Source organism: Tachypleus tridentatus, chromosome 9 (genome assembly GCF_004210375.1).
Source record: "Tachypleus tridentatus isolate NWPU-2018 chromosome 9, ASM421037v1, whole genome shotgun sequence".
NCBI lineage: Eukaryota > Metazoa > Arthropoda > Merostomata > Xiphosura > Limulidae > Tachypleus > Tachypleus tridentatus.
Window position 1 is genome coordinate 91799568 of NC_134833.1, and position 20109 is coordinate 91819676.

The window sequence follows — 20109 nt, forward strand, 5'->3', positions numbered from 1 at the left end:
AAATTCATGTAAACTAAGAGGTCTGTAATAATTCCTTTCAGAGAAACGTATTTTCTTCACGCATGTCGTTTGATTTTTTGATTTACATTGAATATATGGTTGAACATAATCATGGGTTTGTGTAATTCACATTTTATGGTGAGATTCAAGACAATTTAGCCTTTTTTAATTACATATGTAGGTTTTTCACTGTTTTCAGTTCTCTGCACATCTACAAGGAGTTTTTACAGTATGTTAAGGAATGTTTTACAGAATGTTAAACGCTAAACATTAAGCAGTTATTGTGAATAGTACTTTGAAAGTAGGTAATCACAAATATTTTAAAAATCGTATTACTTAATTTTTCATAACAACAACCACGAAATGGCACAACTTACACTGATTTGCATTCAGCACTTAATCAAAGGTAATGTACTCGCTGCCAGTAGGTCGTAACAGCTACCTAAATGTCAAGGCACTTGCTCCACCTACATGAATGGTATCAATTATTTCCACATCAAAACAATAAGATATTGAATTTTCAAGCAGGAAATGCCCGCACACACATTGAATGGTATTGCCTATCGATCTAGCACCAAGTTTGGAGAGTGAAATAAAACAGAGACACTTGACCAAAAGTAACAAACTGTAATGAGTCACGCTATTTCTGACGCTTTTGATAAATGTTTCATCGTTTATTTGGTTTTATTTTCTAGATAGCTAATTAAGAATTCTAATGAAATCAAGTCCAAAGTGGGGCAGAAAAGAGAGGAAGTAGGTATGTATGACTTATAGTAACTTGACCTTGTTTAAAGTTCTGTGATGTATTATGTTAAACATTGCGTATAACACTAAAACAATTCCTAGTATTCACTTTTGCAAGTCACGTGACAACCAAACACTAATCCATAATACTATGTGACGTTTTGTTTGTTTGTTTGGAATTAAGGACAAAGCTACACAATAGGTTATCTGTGCTCTGCCCGCCACAAGTACTGAAACCCAGTTTTTAGCGTTGTAACTTCGCAGACATAGTGTGCCACTGGGGGGCAATACTATATTACTAACCTAAATTCTATATTACTGAAGTAAGAATTAAACGGAAATTCTTGAAAACTATTGCCGTAAAAACTAAGAAAAGTAATGAAGTAATGATATATTCTTAAATATTAGATCACTGAATGAAACCATGCTCAGTGTATCGATTTTGTTTTCAAAGAAATTAATAGATTTAACTTAAAATCAACGATTATTAAAATATAATTAAAAATTACAAAATATTGTTAGAGGTTTGTTTTAATAAAATAAGCTGGAAAGTAAGACTTCCAGTCCAAAAAAACCAGTATAAGGGAAGTGTAGATAAAAAAATTATACCTAGAAAAGTGTGCTGTCATGTTGAATAACAGTTTGTTTGTTTTTTGGAATTTCGCGTAAAGCTACTCGAGGGCTATCAACGCTAGCCGTCCCTAATTTAGCAGTGTAAAACTAGAGTGAATGCAGCTAGTCATCACTACCCACCGTCAACTTTTGGGCTACTCTTTTACCAACGAATAGCGAGATTGACCGTAACATTATAACGCCCCTGCGACTGAAAGGGCGAGAATATTTGATGTGATGGGGATTCGAACCCGCGACTTTCAGGTTACAAGTCAAATGCTTTAACCATCTGGCCATGCCGAGCCCAAATATTATCAGAGACACATTTAGTTGTGTAACAATAAACATTATAATAAATTATTCTCGGGAAAACATCTTGAAACAAAATAGCCCATGTTCACCGGAGGACAGTTTCCTGTTACTATACATAAAATTATGGTAATCGAGCGAATCGACTTAGGCCGGTGATACTAACACACACACACAACAGACGTAATAGATCATTTTCAATGTTCAGAAAGTGTTTTGCATTGTCGTAACTATTTCAAAGCTACCTCTTAACGGTCACTTTGCTACGAGCTGTTTTCTTTTGTACATGATCAGTAACTTGAGGGGAAGCGAGGGTGATGAATTAAAGTGTGTTAAAAATTATTTTTTCATTTTTCGTAAAACGAGGCACGTAATAAATTAAAATAGTTAACTTACTTGTCTTCCCGCTAGGTAAAATGCTGTCCAAAGCATTCAGTGGGTAGCCTGAACAGGTGATGTTACTATATCTCCAAAACTCCTAAGAAAATTAAACAAAAAGAACATTTTAGTCTTGCGTTTATTTTGAATATTCGGGCATGCTACGAACAAACTGTCTGCTTTTACCGTTCCTACTTTTGGATTGACATACTAGATGAAAAATAGCTAATCAACAGTACGTAGTGCCTACTATAGGGTTGCTTTATATAACCCACTAACAACCTGTAAGTGCAGAGCCCGATTTTTAAGTTGCAAAAGACGCGAACCACACACTTTCACATCTACATTTTGGCATGCTAATACCTAGGACATGCACGAGCATATGATTCATCTTCTCAAACGAAAATAAAACTTCGAAAATACCAAAAGTGTATATGAAACCGACTCATTTCATCACATGTTATTGAGTTTCGAAAAATTCTATCCTTCATCATTAACTCCGGACAAGGGTAAATCGAAGTAATATATGTTCTTCGTGGTGAAAAGAGACTTCTAAAAACAGCAGTGAGGTATTATTATTCACGGAAGAATTTCATTATAAAAGCAGCTACGATATCAAAAAAATTAAGATCCTTATTAATCTATTGTTGCTTTGAAATTTCTGTCACTGAGATATTGATCTAAACTGGGTCATTTATGACTTCCTGAAAATGACCACCTCTGTGCTTTTAATAAGTTGTAATTACAAATGAAGTGCAGCAAACATAAAAACTACACGTGTATCACTTGTGCTGTGCCTCCGCAACGATACGAGAGAACGTTTGGGTCACAACCACCACGTGCTGTTTCACACACTAATGCTAATAGAAACAGCTTCAAGTTCAAGAAAATCAAAAGAAGAGCTCGAGCGAACAAAAGGCAAAGAGCCAATAGCATTAAGTTCAGATATTTTTTATGTTCAGTTAAGAGCATAATACTTAAAAAGAACTATTTTATATCCAAAATTATATTAAAGCATAGTTTATAAAAAGTTATCAGTTTGAGTACATCACCTTGGAGCATATAAATAATAAGTGTTAGTATTACGCGTAGAAGAGCTACAGTCATGTGAAAGAGTTAGGACACCCTATGAAAGCCTGTGTATCTTTGAAACATTTTTGGATATATAGATATTTAATCTCAATTTCAACGATACTGAGAGATTATAGGAATATAACTAGACAATTAAAACTGAAGAAAAGACTTTCCAATATCTCCTGTAAATGTAATTCTACGAAAATGCGTATTCTAACTGAGGAAAAGGTTAGGACACCCTACCTCCTAATAGCTTGTGTTACGCCCTTTGGCTGAAATAACTGCAGTGAGACACTTCTTGTAGCCATCTACCAGTCTCTGACATCGGTCTGAAGAAAGTTTGCCCCACTCCTTAATGCAGAATTCTGTCAGCTGTGAGATGTTTGAGGGGTTTCTTGCATGTACAGCCCGTTTCAAGTCACCCCACAGCATCTCAATGGGATTAAGATCTGGGCTTTGACTCGGCTGTTCCAGGACTCTCCATTTCTTAGTTTTCAGCCAGTTCTTGGTGGATATACTGGTATTTTTTGGGTCATTGTCGTGTTGCAGGGTCTAGTTCCGCTTCAGCTTTAATTTTCGTACAGATGGTCTCACATGTTCCTTAAGCACCCTCTGATACACAGTAGAATTCATGGTGAATTTTATGATTGTGAGCTGTCCAGGTCCTGCTACAGCAAAGCAGCCTCAAACCATGACACTTCCACCTCCATGCTTCACAGTTGGTATGAGGTTCTTTTCCTGGAATGCTGTATTTGGTTTACGTCAAACATGTCCTCTGTTCTGGTGTCCAAATAATTCAGTTTTGGACTCATCTGTCCAAAAAACATTATTCCAGAAGATCTGGTCTTTGTCTACATTATCTCTGACAAACTTTAGTCTGGACTTGATGTTTCTCTTAGAGAGCAAAGGTTTCCTCCTTGCACACCTCCCATGCAAGTTAAACTTATGCAGTCTCTTTCTGATTGTAGAGGCATACATTTTCACATCAACAGTAGCCAGAGCCTGCTGTCGGTCCCGTGATGACATTCTAAGTTGTTTGGAGACCTCTTTTAGCATCTTGCGGTCTGCTCTCGAGGTGAATTTGCTTAGACGACCAGACCTGGGCACGTTAGCAGTTGTTTTGAAAGCCCTCCACTTGTTGATTATTTTCCGGACAGTGGAATGGCTGATTTAAAAATATTTTGGGATTTTTTTAAATCCCTTATCAGACTCATAAGCTGCTACAATTTTCTTTCTGAAGGCCTCAGACAGCTCTTTTGCTCTCACCATGGTGCTCACTCTCACTTCAACAGTCAGGAGAACACCAAACTAAATGCCTGAGGTTTAAATAGAGCAAGCCTATTTCAAAATGCTGAGTAACGATCTTCTAATCATGTGCATCTGGTGTGATACACCTGCGTGTGAGTTGAGCCATTTTAAGTGGGAATAAATGTGTGGGTGTCCTAACTTTTTTCCTCAGTTAGAATATGCATTTTTGTAGAATTACATTTACAGAAGATCTTGAAAAGATTTTTTTCAGTTTTAATTGTTTATTTATATTCCTATAATCTCTCAGTATTGTTAAAATTGAGATTAAATATCTATATATCCAAAAATGTTACAAAAATACACAGGCTTTCATAGGGTGTCTTAACTTTTTTCACATGACTGTATGTTATTTAGAAATATTTATATATATATGCCAGTAAATCTTAAACTAAAACTTTATGATTAAGTTATTAATTAAAAACGTGAACACAGATAAACTAAAGACATATCATGATAATTTTGCAATAACTTAATTATGTACATCTCATGGTTCTTGTGTTGTTTTTGTGTGTGTGTCATTGACTGCGTTGAATAATATTAAAAACCAGCTTCTAGGCTTGTGTAGCATGTGTTTACGTTCTGCGCCTTTTACTTCGAAGAACTACAGCTGAATCTATTAACGTCGTATTTATTAGAAGGACAAATATATAATGCATCCCAGTGTTACCGGTATTCGTTGAGCATAAACTCACACAGTTAGATCCTGCATAAAAGCTTTATGCTTTAACCTTACCATTTCGTAGGTAGTGCAAATAACAACAGTAAGTCGTTGTAACAAATAAAGTCTGTTCTTTGTATGTATATTTTATTTGAATTATAAAAGACAAAGTTAAAAAAGTGACATGAGAAGGACATATAAAAGAACAACTGAAGATCTCTTTTAATAATATAAATCAAATATATAATTATAGTCCAAGTATATGCGTGGACTACTAAGAGCTATTCAAAAACGGAAGTATTTTTACAATATCCAGAGTAATAGAAATGTTCAGTTCTATTGATTTATACTTGGCATCAGCTTAGCGAAATAAAACATCTGTCGAAAATTGATTGATCACAAAGTCATCAGTTACACATTCCTCAGTTTCTCTTCTGAGTTCTCTTTGTAAGTGCATGTGTGGAAATAAGCCTTATAACGTATACAAGATAAATAGATGGACTTAGTTTTCCATAATGATTCAAATTTCTATGTTTTTCAATACAGTTAACTACAAGGGATATACCGCTTTGGAAATTCTAATTATCCAGTCTGAAGAATTCTTTAGTTTAAATATATGAATATTTTTGTTCAAAGGGGTTGTTGTGTACTCTTCCTAAAAACGATTATTTTCGGTGATATCGTATTGCCTACTAAAGCCAAACAATACCAAGATATAAGTCTGATACATGCCATTCCAACGTGAATTTATATTGGCTGTGGTTATCACGCGGCTTGCAAATTTGAATATTCAAAATCGTTTTAATCTAACATATTAAACCTCTGTAGTCGTATTAAACAAAAGCGTGCATGAATTTACAAAATTTATTGGATACTGTGGAAGAAATGTCACTATAATTCTGACAGTGTTTCTAACTGAAATTTCGTGCCGTTTCTGTAGTATCACCAGTGATTCTATTGAAACTTTACACTGTTTCAACAGTTCTAGCAGTTTGTTATTGATACACTTATTGACAACACTGGTAACATTTATTTTCAATAATATTTGCAGCATTTCTTATTGAAACTTAACAAAACCATTTATTTCTGCCCTAAATTCCTTTTTGTCACTTGATCATGATCGTATTTTATATTTAACGGTTTCATCCATGAACAGGTTCGTGGGGTTAATGTAGAATTACAGCTTGAGTCTGCTAGGTTTAATATGTTCTTAAACTGTGTTGAGAAATAATATTTGGAAAATAATTATATTAGTTTTTATAAATCATATAATGATGATACGTTAATTTTCTTTTAGTTAGAAAATCATTATTGAGTACTACAGGTTGTCTTAATTTCTTTTATCAAAAACAATACATGTAAAGTACCACAAGAAATTAACAATAACAAAATAGACAGATATTAACTTTTGTTTAATTTTAACTCTTTTTACCAGCTGCCATTTAGTTTATCAGACCTGAGAATTTTTAATACCACTGTAAAGTGTGAAGTATATAAATAAGATAATGTTAGTGATACAGATAATAAATAATTGACAAGACTGTTAAAATTTATAACAAACTGTTGGTAAAACTTTTGTATCTAATTACGTATCATATCGCGTCATCATATTTCAGATATGTATGATGTTGATTACTATGATGAGATTTGCACCCCTAGTAGTCACCAACCCGTACATCCTATTCTCATGGAACTCGAAAACGCTATAAGGAGACTATGTTAATGAGTTCCTGCATGTTTGTATAAAAATAATACACGTTGATGATAAGTGGAACTGAGAATGAGCAGACATCCGTTTATTTCTAATTCAAATGAAAAGCTACGTATTTCATACAGCATTCTTTGATGGATATGTCAGCCTGAAGACTTGTTACATTATTGATACACATTTGTTTGATAGATATGTCGTTATTAAGACTGATTGCCTAATAGACGGAACATTCTCCTATAGATATATCATTTATAAGAAGGATTACAGAAATGACACACAATTCCCTGATAGATGTATCCAGATAAGGGTAGATTACTTAACTGATGCAACACTCTCTGATATATATATCATCCATAAAAGAGTTTACCTAAACGACATAATATTCCCTAATGAATGTGGCAACCTGAGCATAGATTACGTAAACAACAAATATGTGATTGAAACAGTTTCATGTAAGACGTACAGGAAGCTAAATAAACTATAATGAAGCGAAAACGTGTCTAAAGAGATTTCTACACCTTTCTCTAGATATCAGTGTTTAGCTCCATAATTTCTACACCTCTCTCTAGATATCAGTGTTTAGCTCCATAATTTCTACACCTTTCTCTAGATATCAGTGTTTAGCTCCATAATTATTGTTCTTTCGAATCCATATAATCTACGATAACGTAAAAAGGGTCACCCCTCAACTCAGTAAGTGTTATATTTCAGACACTTCTATGAGTTAAATTGCATGCTTTCTTATCTTCTAACACTTATTGTCACACTTTAGGACAATAAATAAAGAAACTCGATTTTATTTTAGATAATATAAAAATTGACGAGATATTACTTTTGTAAAATTCAATTTTTTTAAAACCCAACATGGTTATATTTATTATTTATTCTCACATTTAAAAGAAAGTTCGTTTTCATTTAAGCATTGCATGTGTACTGTTGGCTGTTAGATACCCTACTAAAATGCGATTTCGTGTTAAAAGGATTTGTATGCAACAAGAAAAACAACACTTAATTCGACGTCACACGCTTCTCAAAATTTCAGTTGGTCATCATAATATTCTTCTCTTCTTATTCTGTTTAAGCTAAGTCAGATAGGGCCCGGCATAGCCAAGTGTATTAAGGCGTTCGACTCGTAATTCGATGGTCGCGGGTTCGAACCCCAGTAACATTATAAAGCCCCCAAAGCTGAAATGGCGAGCATGTTTGGTGTCACCACCCACCGCCAACTCTTGGGCTACTCTTTTACCAACGAATAGTGGTGATGACTAGCTGCTTTCCCTCTAGTCTTACACTGCTAAATTAGTGACGGCTAGCGCAGATAGCCCTCGAGGAGCTTTGCGCGAAATTCAAAACAAACAATTCTCTCGGGTAACCAAAAATAAATTATACATCAAGACGTTTCATTTATTTACGGAAATTTTCTCAGTTGGTAAAAGATATAACCATTCAATAAAGTAACTTTAATAAAACTCTGATTCATGCTGTCACATAACTAGCTATAACTAAACTATTTTAACAAAAATCTTTGCTACGTGAATACTCACAAAAAATCTCTGCTACTTTATCACTCTCGAGAAGATACAATGAACAAAATATGACAACAGATTATAATTTCTATTCACACGCATCATGTCTTTCACATTTCGTAGAAAGAAGATAACCGCTACACTAGAATACCTTCACTTGCCGTTACAAGCTGAATCTATCGATTAGTTAGATCTTTTTCCCAGAATTTCTTTGACTAGTTCAATTTAGAAACGCCCATATCGCGATGAGCTTTATTGCATACATTGTTACGGTTGATCGCATGTTTGAACATAAAAAACAAACATTTTTCATTGTTCACAAAACAGTCCCCAATTCAGTGTTTCTTCTGAATCAAGGAGAACAAATCCAGGTCATTTCATAGCATTATTTTACGCCAGTATGTTTTGATTAATAAAAATACTGAACTCTAAGAGCGAACTTGTTTTTACTTATGTTGATTCCAGATGTTCATTTTTTACCGCTATGAACGAAAACATGATCGCAATGTTCTATATTCAAAACTATTGAACCTAGTAAACTCTTCGACACCAATTACTTAATGTATGTAGATATTTTTTTAATTTCACGCAAAGCTACACGAGAACTATCTGCCCTAGCTGTCCCTAATTTAGCAGTGAAAGACTATAGGAAAGCAATTAGTAATCACCACCTACCGCCAACTCGACGTTACTACATATTTCTTTTATACCAATATCTGGAACAATGAACTGCTGTGACGTTATAATAAAAAGTCGTATGTTCTTCCCATGCAAATATTTAGAACAATAATTTTTTTAAAGTTATATTCGTTCCTCTTTCTAGTCGTATCGACACTTAAAAATTTATCTAGATTCGACAGTAGGCTTAACTACGTCTATAAACCTATATAAGTACCAGATGTTAAAGTTCATTCTATTTCTATGTGTAGCAGCTCTTAATACGAATACTTAAAATCACTTGATGTTTGTACGACACGAAGTGTAAGGTTCTATAATTGTGAACTATCAATATATTACAGAATGAAAATGGCCCGGCATGGCCAAGCGTGTTAAATCGTGCGACTCGTAATCTGAGGGTCGCGGGTTCGCATCCCCGTCGCGCCAAACATGCTCGTCCTCCCAGCCGTGGGGGCGTTATAAGTTACGGTCAATCCCACTATTCGTTGGTAAAAGAGTAGCCCAAGAGTTGGCGGTGGGTGGTGATGACTAGTTGCCTTCCATCTAGTCTTACACTGCTAAATTAGGGACGGCTAGCACAGATAGCCCTCGAGTAGCTTTGTGCGAAATTCAAAACAAACAAACAATTCAAGAAAAATTGAAACGATGAATTGTTGTAAGGGAGTTTTTACTGCGGATCTGGAACAGTGATTTGATATAAAGAGTTTTTACTTAAGATCCGGAACAACTAACTCAAAATTACTCTGTATATTCACTTTATACCAAGATTTGGAAAACTGAAAACAGCTTTAGAATCATCAGTGAAAAAACAATGCGGATTTCTCTATATTTAACAGAATATTGTGTTTGTATTATGAGATTAGACTTTTGGAAAGAATTATCAAAATTCATTTCCATGTGTAAATTTGCTTCCTGTACTACTAAGTAAGGGTGCCATGTTAGTGTTAAATAAATATATCCGTTTGTATTAATTCTTTTGAACTGCTATCTAACATTTTCAGTATAGGTTTCGTAACAACAAAAATTACAATATATGTAAATCACCAAATTTTAAATATGAAGTTAAGATAATTCAAATATTATATGTATATGTATATATGTAAATTTTACGTTTTAAATAATATTTTTCTACAATGTAAAGTTCTAAGCATGATATTTACAAAAAATAAAAATTTAATATCATATTTATAATATGCCATTGTTTTATTATACCAGCTTCTGAACATATTTCAAATTGATTGTAATGACAGCGTGCATAGATAAACGAATAAATGAAAGCACAATAATAACTGAGATAATAATTTTAGTTTGTATGATGAAGTAACAACTTACCAAAGCGCTTAGCTCGAGCATCTCACGAAATATTTTGTTTCGTCCAAGCTTACAGGCAAGAGTTAGTGGAGTTAGGCCACAAGAATTGAGAATGTTGTCCTTGGCTGGCTTAGTTGGATGTCTTAACGCATAGCCGTACATTTTCTGTAAGGATTTAAATGTATAACAGCTATGTATGATTAATAATGTGTATTGAAGTCCATGAATATTCAAAATGTTCAACCATACCTCAAGGTACCTCATGATAACTATGTCGATCTAAAGATATATAAATATAAAGATATCCTTTAAAAAACATCTTATGATCTGTACTTATGCGTTAAGTTAACAGGAAAGGATCAGATAAATCTATAAAGCAATAACTTTTAGGGTAAACACACAACAAAATTTAACTTTAACTTCCCTACATGATGAATCTTTTATTTATACAGATCAAAGAGAAAACTCTTTGCTGAGAAATTATCCAGTTGTTTCAATAGAAGATTAATGTAATCTGTATGTGATAATAAAGATAACTATGGATGATAAATCTTGTTTTGAAACAGCTATGACAGGTGGTAGTTACTGTTGTAGTACGATAAGAAAAGAAAATTTAAATGATAAGCGACGAGTAGCCCTTTATTCTGCTTTGAACTAATAGCTTATATTTGTTAACAACATATTATACACTATTAATAGAAATCATGGAGATACCGGTCTGAAGAAATAAAATCAGAATCTTTAGTACCACTTGTTTACAGACTTATATATATTTTCTTATCCTACATAGCTTCTCAGTACCAAGAATTCGAGTCAATTCGAAGCATGTGGACTCAAAACAAGTAGCTAACCATTTTAATTCCTAACATAGACATTTAAGATAACTTTCTGCTAACGTATTGGTGTGTCAAATGAGTAAACCAAATTCCATTTAAATACGTTAGTGGAGTTACTTTAAGTGACGTTACTTATATCAAACTTTCCCTACTTAAATCTATCCCTTTTTTAATCCATAATTATGTAACAAACAAAAGTATTTACATCACGAAACTAATCGCCCCTCTTCTGTGGCCTATCGGTATGTTTGTGAACTTACTACGCTAGAAACCAGATTTCGATACACGTGGTGGGCAGAGCATAGATGTGTAGCTTTGTGCTTAACAACAGACACAAAACTAGTAGCATCAAACGTTAATTCCACTCTCTAAAATATCATTCCGGGTCTTACATAATTAATAATTTGCTTCTAGAATTTAATATGTATATCAACAGTAAAATCCAGAACTTTAAGAGATTTACCCAGAACTTTTGCAAAAACACAAACAAACAGCATATTACTTTCTTCGGCTACGCAACCCTTAAACTGTTTGCTAACTTTAATTTTCTCGCTCCTTACCGACTTCACCTGATCTACTATTACATTGCGTCTGAAGCATCAAACATTACCTTCTCCCAACATTATCTTACCTTTGTCTTGATTTTTCAGTCTCATGTTACTTTAACCATCTCACTCTGCTGTTCTTATCAGTTCTAACCATCTCACTCTACTCTTCTTATCAGTTTCAACCGCCTTACCCTGCTGTTCTTATTAATTCTAATAATCTCATTCTGATGTTCTTATCAGTTCCAACCTTTCTTCCTCAATCTTACTCCACTAATGCTCATCTTACCTTTCTTAGCCATTCCGCTAATCTTACGGTACTCAATCATCTTCCAGTCTTCTTCCTTATTTATTTCAAGCATTCACCCATGTTTTCGACTAAATGCTACCACTACCCTTTTACCTGACTGTACTTAAGAGGTCTATTAACCTCTGATCTTCAGTATAACATTTTTCATTTCTGTTAATATTAATTATACTAAAATGTTTTCCTTAACCCTACCATTTCTCTTGACTATTCCTTGTAACTGTTCTAGCTTAAATGTAGCATGGCCTGATGGTAAGGACGCTTAACTCGCAATATAATGTGAAAATCAATCCTACTAGTGGTAAGTAAAAGAATAGTCCAAAAGTTGGCGGTGGGTAGTTTTGACAAGCTGCTTTTCCTCTAGTACTTTACTTCTAAATTAGGGAAGGCCAGCTCAGAGAGCCCTCGTGCAGTTTTATATGAAATTCATAAAACAAACAAATAAAACTGTACTAACCTTTCTGTATCCAACCCTGTTAGAACTACCTTGCCTAATTGTTTTTTACTATTAATTAACCTAAACCTCCGTACTTAGCCCTAGTACTACCAGCTTACCTGACTGTATCCAGCAACTCTACTAACCTTCTTATATTCAGTACTATCATAACATCTTCCCTCTCTGTTCTGAGTAATTCTGCTGAATTTACCAACTTACCCTACCCTAGCCGTATCTCTTGGCTATTTCTACTAATTCCTTTAGCTTTTATATGCTCATTACTACCACCAAACAATTCTATTAACCTTTCCTATTTCATTTTACTTCAACCAACATGTCTTACAGATGTTAATTAGAATTATTCCTGGCTTTGATTCTCAAATCCTACTGTCCCACCAAAATCCAACCAGGTCTTCCCATTCGACGATTTTTCAACTTTCTACTTTCCTATCTTTGGAACTTCTGAAGACATATGTTACCATCTATGAACAGCAGTCTTCTCAGGCGCATGACAGAAAAAACATGTAGTATTTGATTAGCTTAGTCGGACAGAACAAACCACAGAAGTGCGCATTCTACCTGTAACTGTTACATAACTATGTTGTAAAAAAAATTTGCTCCAGAAGAAAAAAGGTCCACCTTTCGAAAGCGCTCGGGTTTTTATTTCATTTCTTTCAATATTTCTTGAAACTTCGTGTTTTTTTAACATCGTGTATATTCACCAATATTACAAAAAAAGTTATAAAAACTTACTCCTTTCTATTGAAAACGAATCTTTCATATTATACACTTGCTTTTGACAATAACAATAAATTATAATCACATTGAACACTAAATTAAGTAAAACTGAGCTCATAAGAAATCGGAAGTAAGCCTCCTCTCCCACCAAAAATACTCCCAATGAACCGGATCCCCCGCTGGCACAGCGGTAAGTCTATGGACTTACAACGCTAAAATGAGGGATTTGATTCCTCTCGGTGTACTCAGCAGATAGCCCGATGTGGCTTTGCTATAAGCTATTCACACTCGCCCAATGAACCGGATGTCCTTTCAGGCCTACACGAATTCTCCTTAAAACAGACTTTGAGAAATATTTTACAAAACATCTCACCACACTGATTGCTAGAGAGAAACAATAAAAATAAACATCCCTTTAAAAATAATTCTGTTATATTTTCTGACATACAAAGGATCACACTTAAAAAGATATTAAAGCTACTGAAAACTTTGACACCATGCATAAGCTTTAAAAATAGTTTCAATAGCTATTTGAAAGCACTGCTTTCAGAAATCCTAGCTTTGGCAATAATACTTAAAGCCAACAGACAAGGGTACCGAAAATGTTATTCGTAAAATAATACCAAATCATTGAAGCCCCAGTTTAACGAAAACAAATTCCAAAAAAAGTATCTTTAGACTATATAGCTTACTTTATAAAAACACAACACTGACAAGTTTAAACATTGTCCACAAACTAATCAATCTGATAAATAAACATTCCATTGTTCCCAATAAGCAGACATGCCCAGACAATAATATGAGTCCAGTGAAAGTTCTATGTGTTTAAATACTACATAGGTCTGGACTGTGAAAATTGTAGAATTTTTAGTTAATGGAATTTTAAAAGTATTTTAAAACACAATGTACGTTACATCTGCATTCGAGTACTTACCATGAACATTATTGTTATAAAACATAATTCTTTAATTTTTTTATACAGATACAATGAAAGTAATTTGCTAGAAATAAGACACATTTTAACGAACACTGCTTGCTATAAAGACGAAAGGTAATACTGTGAGTAAAGAACTGAATTGCGAAACTTAAATAAATAAAACTTTAGAAGATTTTACAGTGAAATGTTAATGAAAGCATTTTAAGGATCATACATTCACGTGTTAACAGAGACTAAAGAACTGGACACTAATAACTTAATAAAGGTTATACAAAACCGTGCAATGAAGTGTTACCAAAAGCTACATAGAACATGGAAAATGAAGTGTAAATGAACACTGTGCCTAACTGTTATTCGATGCAACAACAGAAGTTGTACAGTTCACTGTGAACAAATAAAAACACTCTGAAAAACTGCACCAAAATTGTATATTAAAGCATGAACATAATACAACATTGAGGAATTAAAAATTGTTAGCTGGAAGGAAGTTTAAAGTAACTTCAGGAAACAATTTGAGCTACAAAGCAAACTGGTCTAGAGTGACTCAGTAATTTTGTTAGTAAGTTTGTCTTTTACTGTCAACCTATTAGTTCAGGGCTACGAATGCTGAGTTTGTGTTTCGACGAACAAGTAGAGTTACTAACTTAATAAGTAGGTGAACTTTCTGTTTCTGACGTAGTTTATTAGTTAGACCTACTGATGACTGTAATTTTTCCTAAATGTGGAACTTGAAGAATAAGAAATCAAACGTTTTTGTGACTGTTAACTGGAATAAGTTTTATATTATTATTTTTTATTAATAGAATAAAGGGACCTGGTTAACAATGGAATCAATTAAATTAAAAAGGTTTGTCCACTCATCATCATCAATCCATTTTAGACCTCAAGAGGTCAATAAGGCAGATATATTCGGTCTTTTGCTCATTCATTAGCTCTGTTCTCTACAAGTCTTTATTTTCTACGTCAAGTATATTTTTCGTTCTTTGTGTGCATATTTTACCCAATGGCTGCATCCCATTATTTGTCTTGACAGTATATTCTATTTTATTCTTAGAACTTCCTATAACACCTCCATCTATACAACTTGAGCTTTTCTGTGATTGATTGTTATTCAGATTCCTATCTTAAAGTTTCACTTATATGATAAAACCATCTGATTTTTATTTCCTTTCTTAAAACAATTACCTTAACTTCTTAATCCATACTCATTTTTCTATAGTCATTTTAGTTTCTCAGAACTTTGTAGTTTTGGGTCTAGTAACTGCCTCAGTAACTTCTCTATCTATGGATACTATTTCAATAGTTAACTATTTATGGAATTCTTCTTGACAAAAATACTTTTGATGTACAAAATCATCTTCATTCAATATTTCTTGATAATATGATTTCCAACTCTTTAATTTGTCTTGCGCTCTATAATTTTATTATCATGCTCATCATCACTTACATTATTGTCTTTGTGCTTTATAATTTCATTGTCATGCTCATCTTTACTTACATTATTGTCTTTGTGCTTCATAATTTCATTGTCATGCTCATCTTTACTTACATTATTGTCTTTGTGCTTCATAATTTCACTGTCGTACTCATCCTTACTTACATTACTGGTATTTACTTTTTATTTCCTAGTTGTTTCACTAACTTACAGATCTCCACTGTTGTGTACTTCTTTTATTAACTGTCTCTTTTAACATTTCTCTAAACTTTTCTTAACTTTCTTCTAAAGACGAAAGTTAAAGATATGTATACAGATATACATATCTATCTATGTATATGTAACTTTCCATCTTAATCTTCAATAGACCATCTATTAATTTCCACGATTTATCAGAGATCCATTTCTCTTTTAGTTTTCTACAATGACCCAAGATTTCTCTGGAAGTAATTACAAAAGTTTTTTTTTTTAATTCTACATCTTTTTCTTCACTTTTCATTATTTTTGATATTTAGTATCTAAAAATACAACTTTTGGTTCTGAATTTTTTAGCTTAACAAAATCAAAATGTATAGATATTTTTTGCAGTTTTAGTTTTACTTTTACAACAACTAAATACTGACCAGCATTTCCTATGTCTGTGCCTCTAAGGGATCTGACATCATGTCAGAAGAATCCACAGCTACAGGATATAGCTATGTTGTCTATATGACTTACAATTAAACCATCAGCAATTCTTCATATTTCTCGATGTGAAAACAATGTACCTACAATAATTAAAACATTTCTTTCTCAACGTTCCACAAATCTGAGGTCATTATTATTAGATAGCCTCCAATTATAAGCCCAATAAGGACGACCCTATGGTCAATGCCGCTCTATCGTTCATGTCTCCCATTAAAATTTTAATATCTCTTCCTGTATTCAGTAAATCTTGCAGCTTAAAAAAGAATAGGTATTTTACCATTTATTTCAAGTCTTCTGTTGGAGCATAACAGTTTGTTCGTTTTTCTGTTTTTGGATTTTGTGCAAAGGTACACGGAAGTTATTTAGCAAAGGGAAAACAGCTAGCCATCGCCACCTATCGCAATCTTTTGGGCTACTCTTTTATCAACAAATAGGGGATTGACCATTGCATAATAACGTCCCCACAGCTGAAAAAACGAGTATGTTTGGTGAGATTCGAACCCGCGACTCTCGGATGATAAGTCGAGCGCCTTAATCACCTGATAATCTACATTCGGAATTTTAGATATAAGGATAATAAGACAAAGCAACGACATTTAAAGAGGATACTCCAGGCTTAACAGAAAAGTCTAAGCTTTAGAAAGAGACAAAGCAGAAGCACTAGTATCACTAGTGGGCGGAATATAATAGATATAATTATATCAGAATATATAGTGCTCACAGAGAATTAGACCTCTCATGCAGTCGTGCGGAATATAATAGATATAATTATATCAGAATATATAGTGCTCACAGAGAATTAGACCTCTCGTGCAGTCGTGCGGAATATAATAGATATAATTATATCAGAATATATAGTGCTCACAGAGAATTAGACCTCAGTTTTTCTTTCCACTTACATAATTCTTCAGTACTTTTAAAATGACATTTAGACAATATTTTGGATGTATAAAACACTGTTAGACGCACATTTTACAAATTTAGCGCACAAGCAGCACATATATTCTACTCACGAAAACACAACGAACATTAAAACAGAACACAAAACACAAATCCAGCACTTACTCAACGTATTGCGAACATTAGAAAAAACAATACATTTGAACACAAAAACACAGGACCTATTTATAATAAACAGCAAGTGCTTAGCATTTATATAACTTTTGTCTAATGCGTTTAAGCACAAATAACATGTTGTTCTTGACGCCAAACGAACGATCGACAGATTCTACCCCTCCCCGTACTAAACTGATCGACACATACGTAATTAAAACTTTTTATTTTAACTAGAATGTATCGTATACTTTTGAAGGTCGGCACGCACCTCGCCAAGAACTCCCTACACTAAAGATCCTCTGGAAAAATCTCCTTCAAAGAAGTGTTAGTAGATTCCAGGTCTCTAACATTCAACCCGCAACATTATATCAGACTGCACTTGTTTTGTTGGAGTGATCTTACTGCACACTGAACTTAACCTATCACGGACTGAAAAGATGCACATCAACCCTTGTTCGTTTACGTGCTTTAGCTGAACGACCAGTCATTTGTATTTCAGACCACTTAACGGATAATTATAACTGACTTGCATAACAAGGAACAAATCTGGTTGATTTGCATTATTTCTATTAGCAGTCTTGCTTCCCGTTATATATTATCCACACATTCTCTTTTATCGAACGTTACTGTATAAGTACTGTGTCCGGTTATGAGCTTAATAATTTTCACGATTGAAAAGTGTTACCTAAATAGATGTTTCAATTGAACAGCAGAGTTCTTTAACGGCTATTTTACCTAAATAGGTGTTTCAGTTGAACAGAAGAGTTTTTAACAACTATTTTAGCTAAATAGATGTTTCAAGTTAAAAAATTTGGTGCCTTTAAACACTATTTTCCCTAAAGAGATGTTTCAGTTGAATAGCAGAGTTCTTTAACTGCTATTTTACTTAAGTAGATGTTTCAACTGAACAGGAGGCTTTTTCAACGACTATTTTACCTAAATAGGTGTTTCAGTTGAACAGAAGAGTTTTTAACGACTATGTTACCTAAATAGATGCTTCAGTTAAACAACTTGGTCCTTTAACTACCTGAATAGATGTTTCAGTTGAACAACAAAGTTTTTAAAGACTATTTTACCTAAATAGGTGTTCAGTTGAACAGAAGAGTTTTTAACGACTATGTTACCTAAATAGATGCTTCAGTTAAACAACTTGGTCCTTTAACTACCTGAATAGATGTTTCAGTTGAACAACAAAGTTTTTAAAGACTATTTTACCTCTTTACACAACATAAGCTACCGTCGAAAATAATCGTTTTCCCGCGTTTTTGTGTAACTGATATTATTCATTGTTCGCATGCGTTTTTAAACATATGAACTTTATACAAAGTAACGCTCAAAATTACTGACGCGTTTCGTTTCATCGTTTCTATAAAGTTGTAGTTCTAATTAGGTTTACTTACCTGTATTTATTTGATAATCACTAAAAGTTTAATAAAATATAGTTACTTTGTCATATATAAACGTACTAAAGTAATAAAGTGTTATTACTTTATCATATATAAACGTACTAAAGTAATAATACTTTATTATAATCACTAAAATAATCACTAAAAGCTTGCATGTAGTGACCTCTGTGTTTGATTATGTTTCATTCCTTGGTACCTAAATAGATTGGTTTATTTTTGTGATTTATATTTTGTCAAACATTTTAAGTATTAATTTCAGTTACATTTACTAACCAGTTTATCCCTGATAACCACTACGTGAAGAATCATGTTGCCCAGTGTGTCCTGGAGATTTGGATCAGCTCCACGACGTAATAACATGTTATAGACTGTCTCATCTTCACAACACGCCGCCCAAGCTAAGGGATACTCTCCCATGTAACATAAACCTGGAAAACACAAGTTTGCGTATGACAAAAGTCTCATTACGAGTAATAATGTGATTAAAAGAACAGCACTTGTGAAGTTTTTGAGAAAAAGAAAATAGGAGTGTGTTTAAATTTTGCGCAAAGCTACACGAGGGCTATCTGCACTAGTCGTCCCTAATTTAGTAGTGTAAGACAAGAGGGAAGGCAACTAGTAATCACCACCCATCGTCAGCTCTTGAGCTATGCTTTTACTAAAGAATAGTAGGAGTGGCAGTCACATTGTAACGTCCTCACGGCTGAAAAGGAGAGCATGTTTGGTACGACGCAGATTCGAACTCGCGACCCTCTGATTACTAGTCGAGTGCCTTAACCATCTGGCTATGCAGGGCCCTACGAGTTCGTGAACCTGTTAATTGTGTAGTTGTAAGTTTTACTTACTTCAACGCCAGACCCTTATTTTATGAAAGAAATGTACGATATAAAAATTATGTACACGTGAGTAGTAACTCTTAAAGTGTCAGTATTTTACCACCGCTTTCAATGAAAACCTAATCTGTGAAACAATTCATTTGGTGCAAAAGAAAAGTTTGCAAGCAAAATATAAATAATGAAAGTGAGGTTTTGATTTCAATCATAATATTTCGTAAAATGATAAATTTAACCATCTGGTTTTTTACGAATTATTTATACTATAAAGCACTCCATAAAACAATTGAAAGATAACTGGAACTTCTAGTATTATAGCCACGCGAAAACAAAAATATTGTTATAAAACAATGTTAGCCATCTCTTCATTTTAATTTTTGTGAAGTCAGACATATAACTAAGTATTTACTGTTACGTTTTGGTAAATGGATATCAATATCTGTGAATGTTTTGTATCCTAGACGATCACCAAATTTTAATTTTCATTAGGAAGTAATATTTTAAATGTTTATACTTATTTTTTATTTGTTCTATTTATATATATATATATAAAACCATACATGGCTATCTTTATAATTAAATGC

General features: G+C 33.5%; 1 protein-coding gene across 5 annotated transcripts in view; it reads right to left on the reverse strand.

Moving 5' to 3' along the window:
* The window catches only part of LOC143225747 (transient receptor potential cation channel subfamily V member 6-like), a 107581-nt gene that overhangs the window by 19281 nt on the left and 68191 nt on the right, over nt 1-20109 (reverse strand). For 4 of the 5 annotated variants that reach the window (XM_076455687.1, XM_076455686.1, XM_076455689.1 and 1 more), the window contains 3 exons: nt 18966-19120; nt 10331-10474; nt 2062-2143 (listed from right to left, as the gene is read on the reverse strand). In XM_076455687.1, coding sequence (XP_076311802.1) covers nt 2062-2143; nt 10331-10474; nt 18966-19120 — 381 coding nt within the window. The remainder of the gene's footprint in view (nt 1-2061; nt 2144-10330; nt 10475-18965; nt 19121-20109) is intronic. The other variant, XM_076455688.1, reaches the window with a different exon arrangement.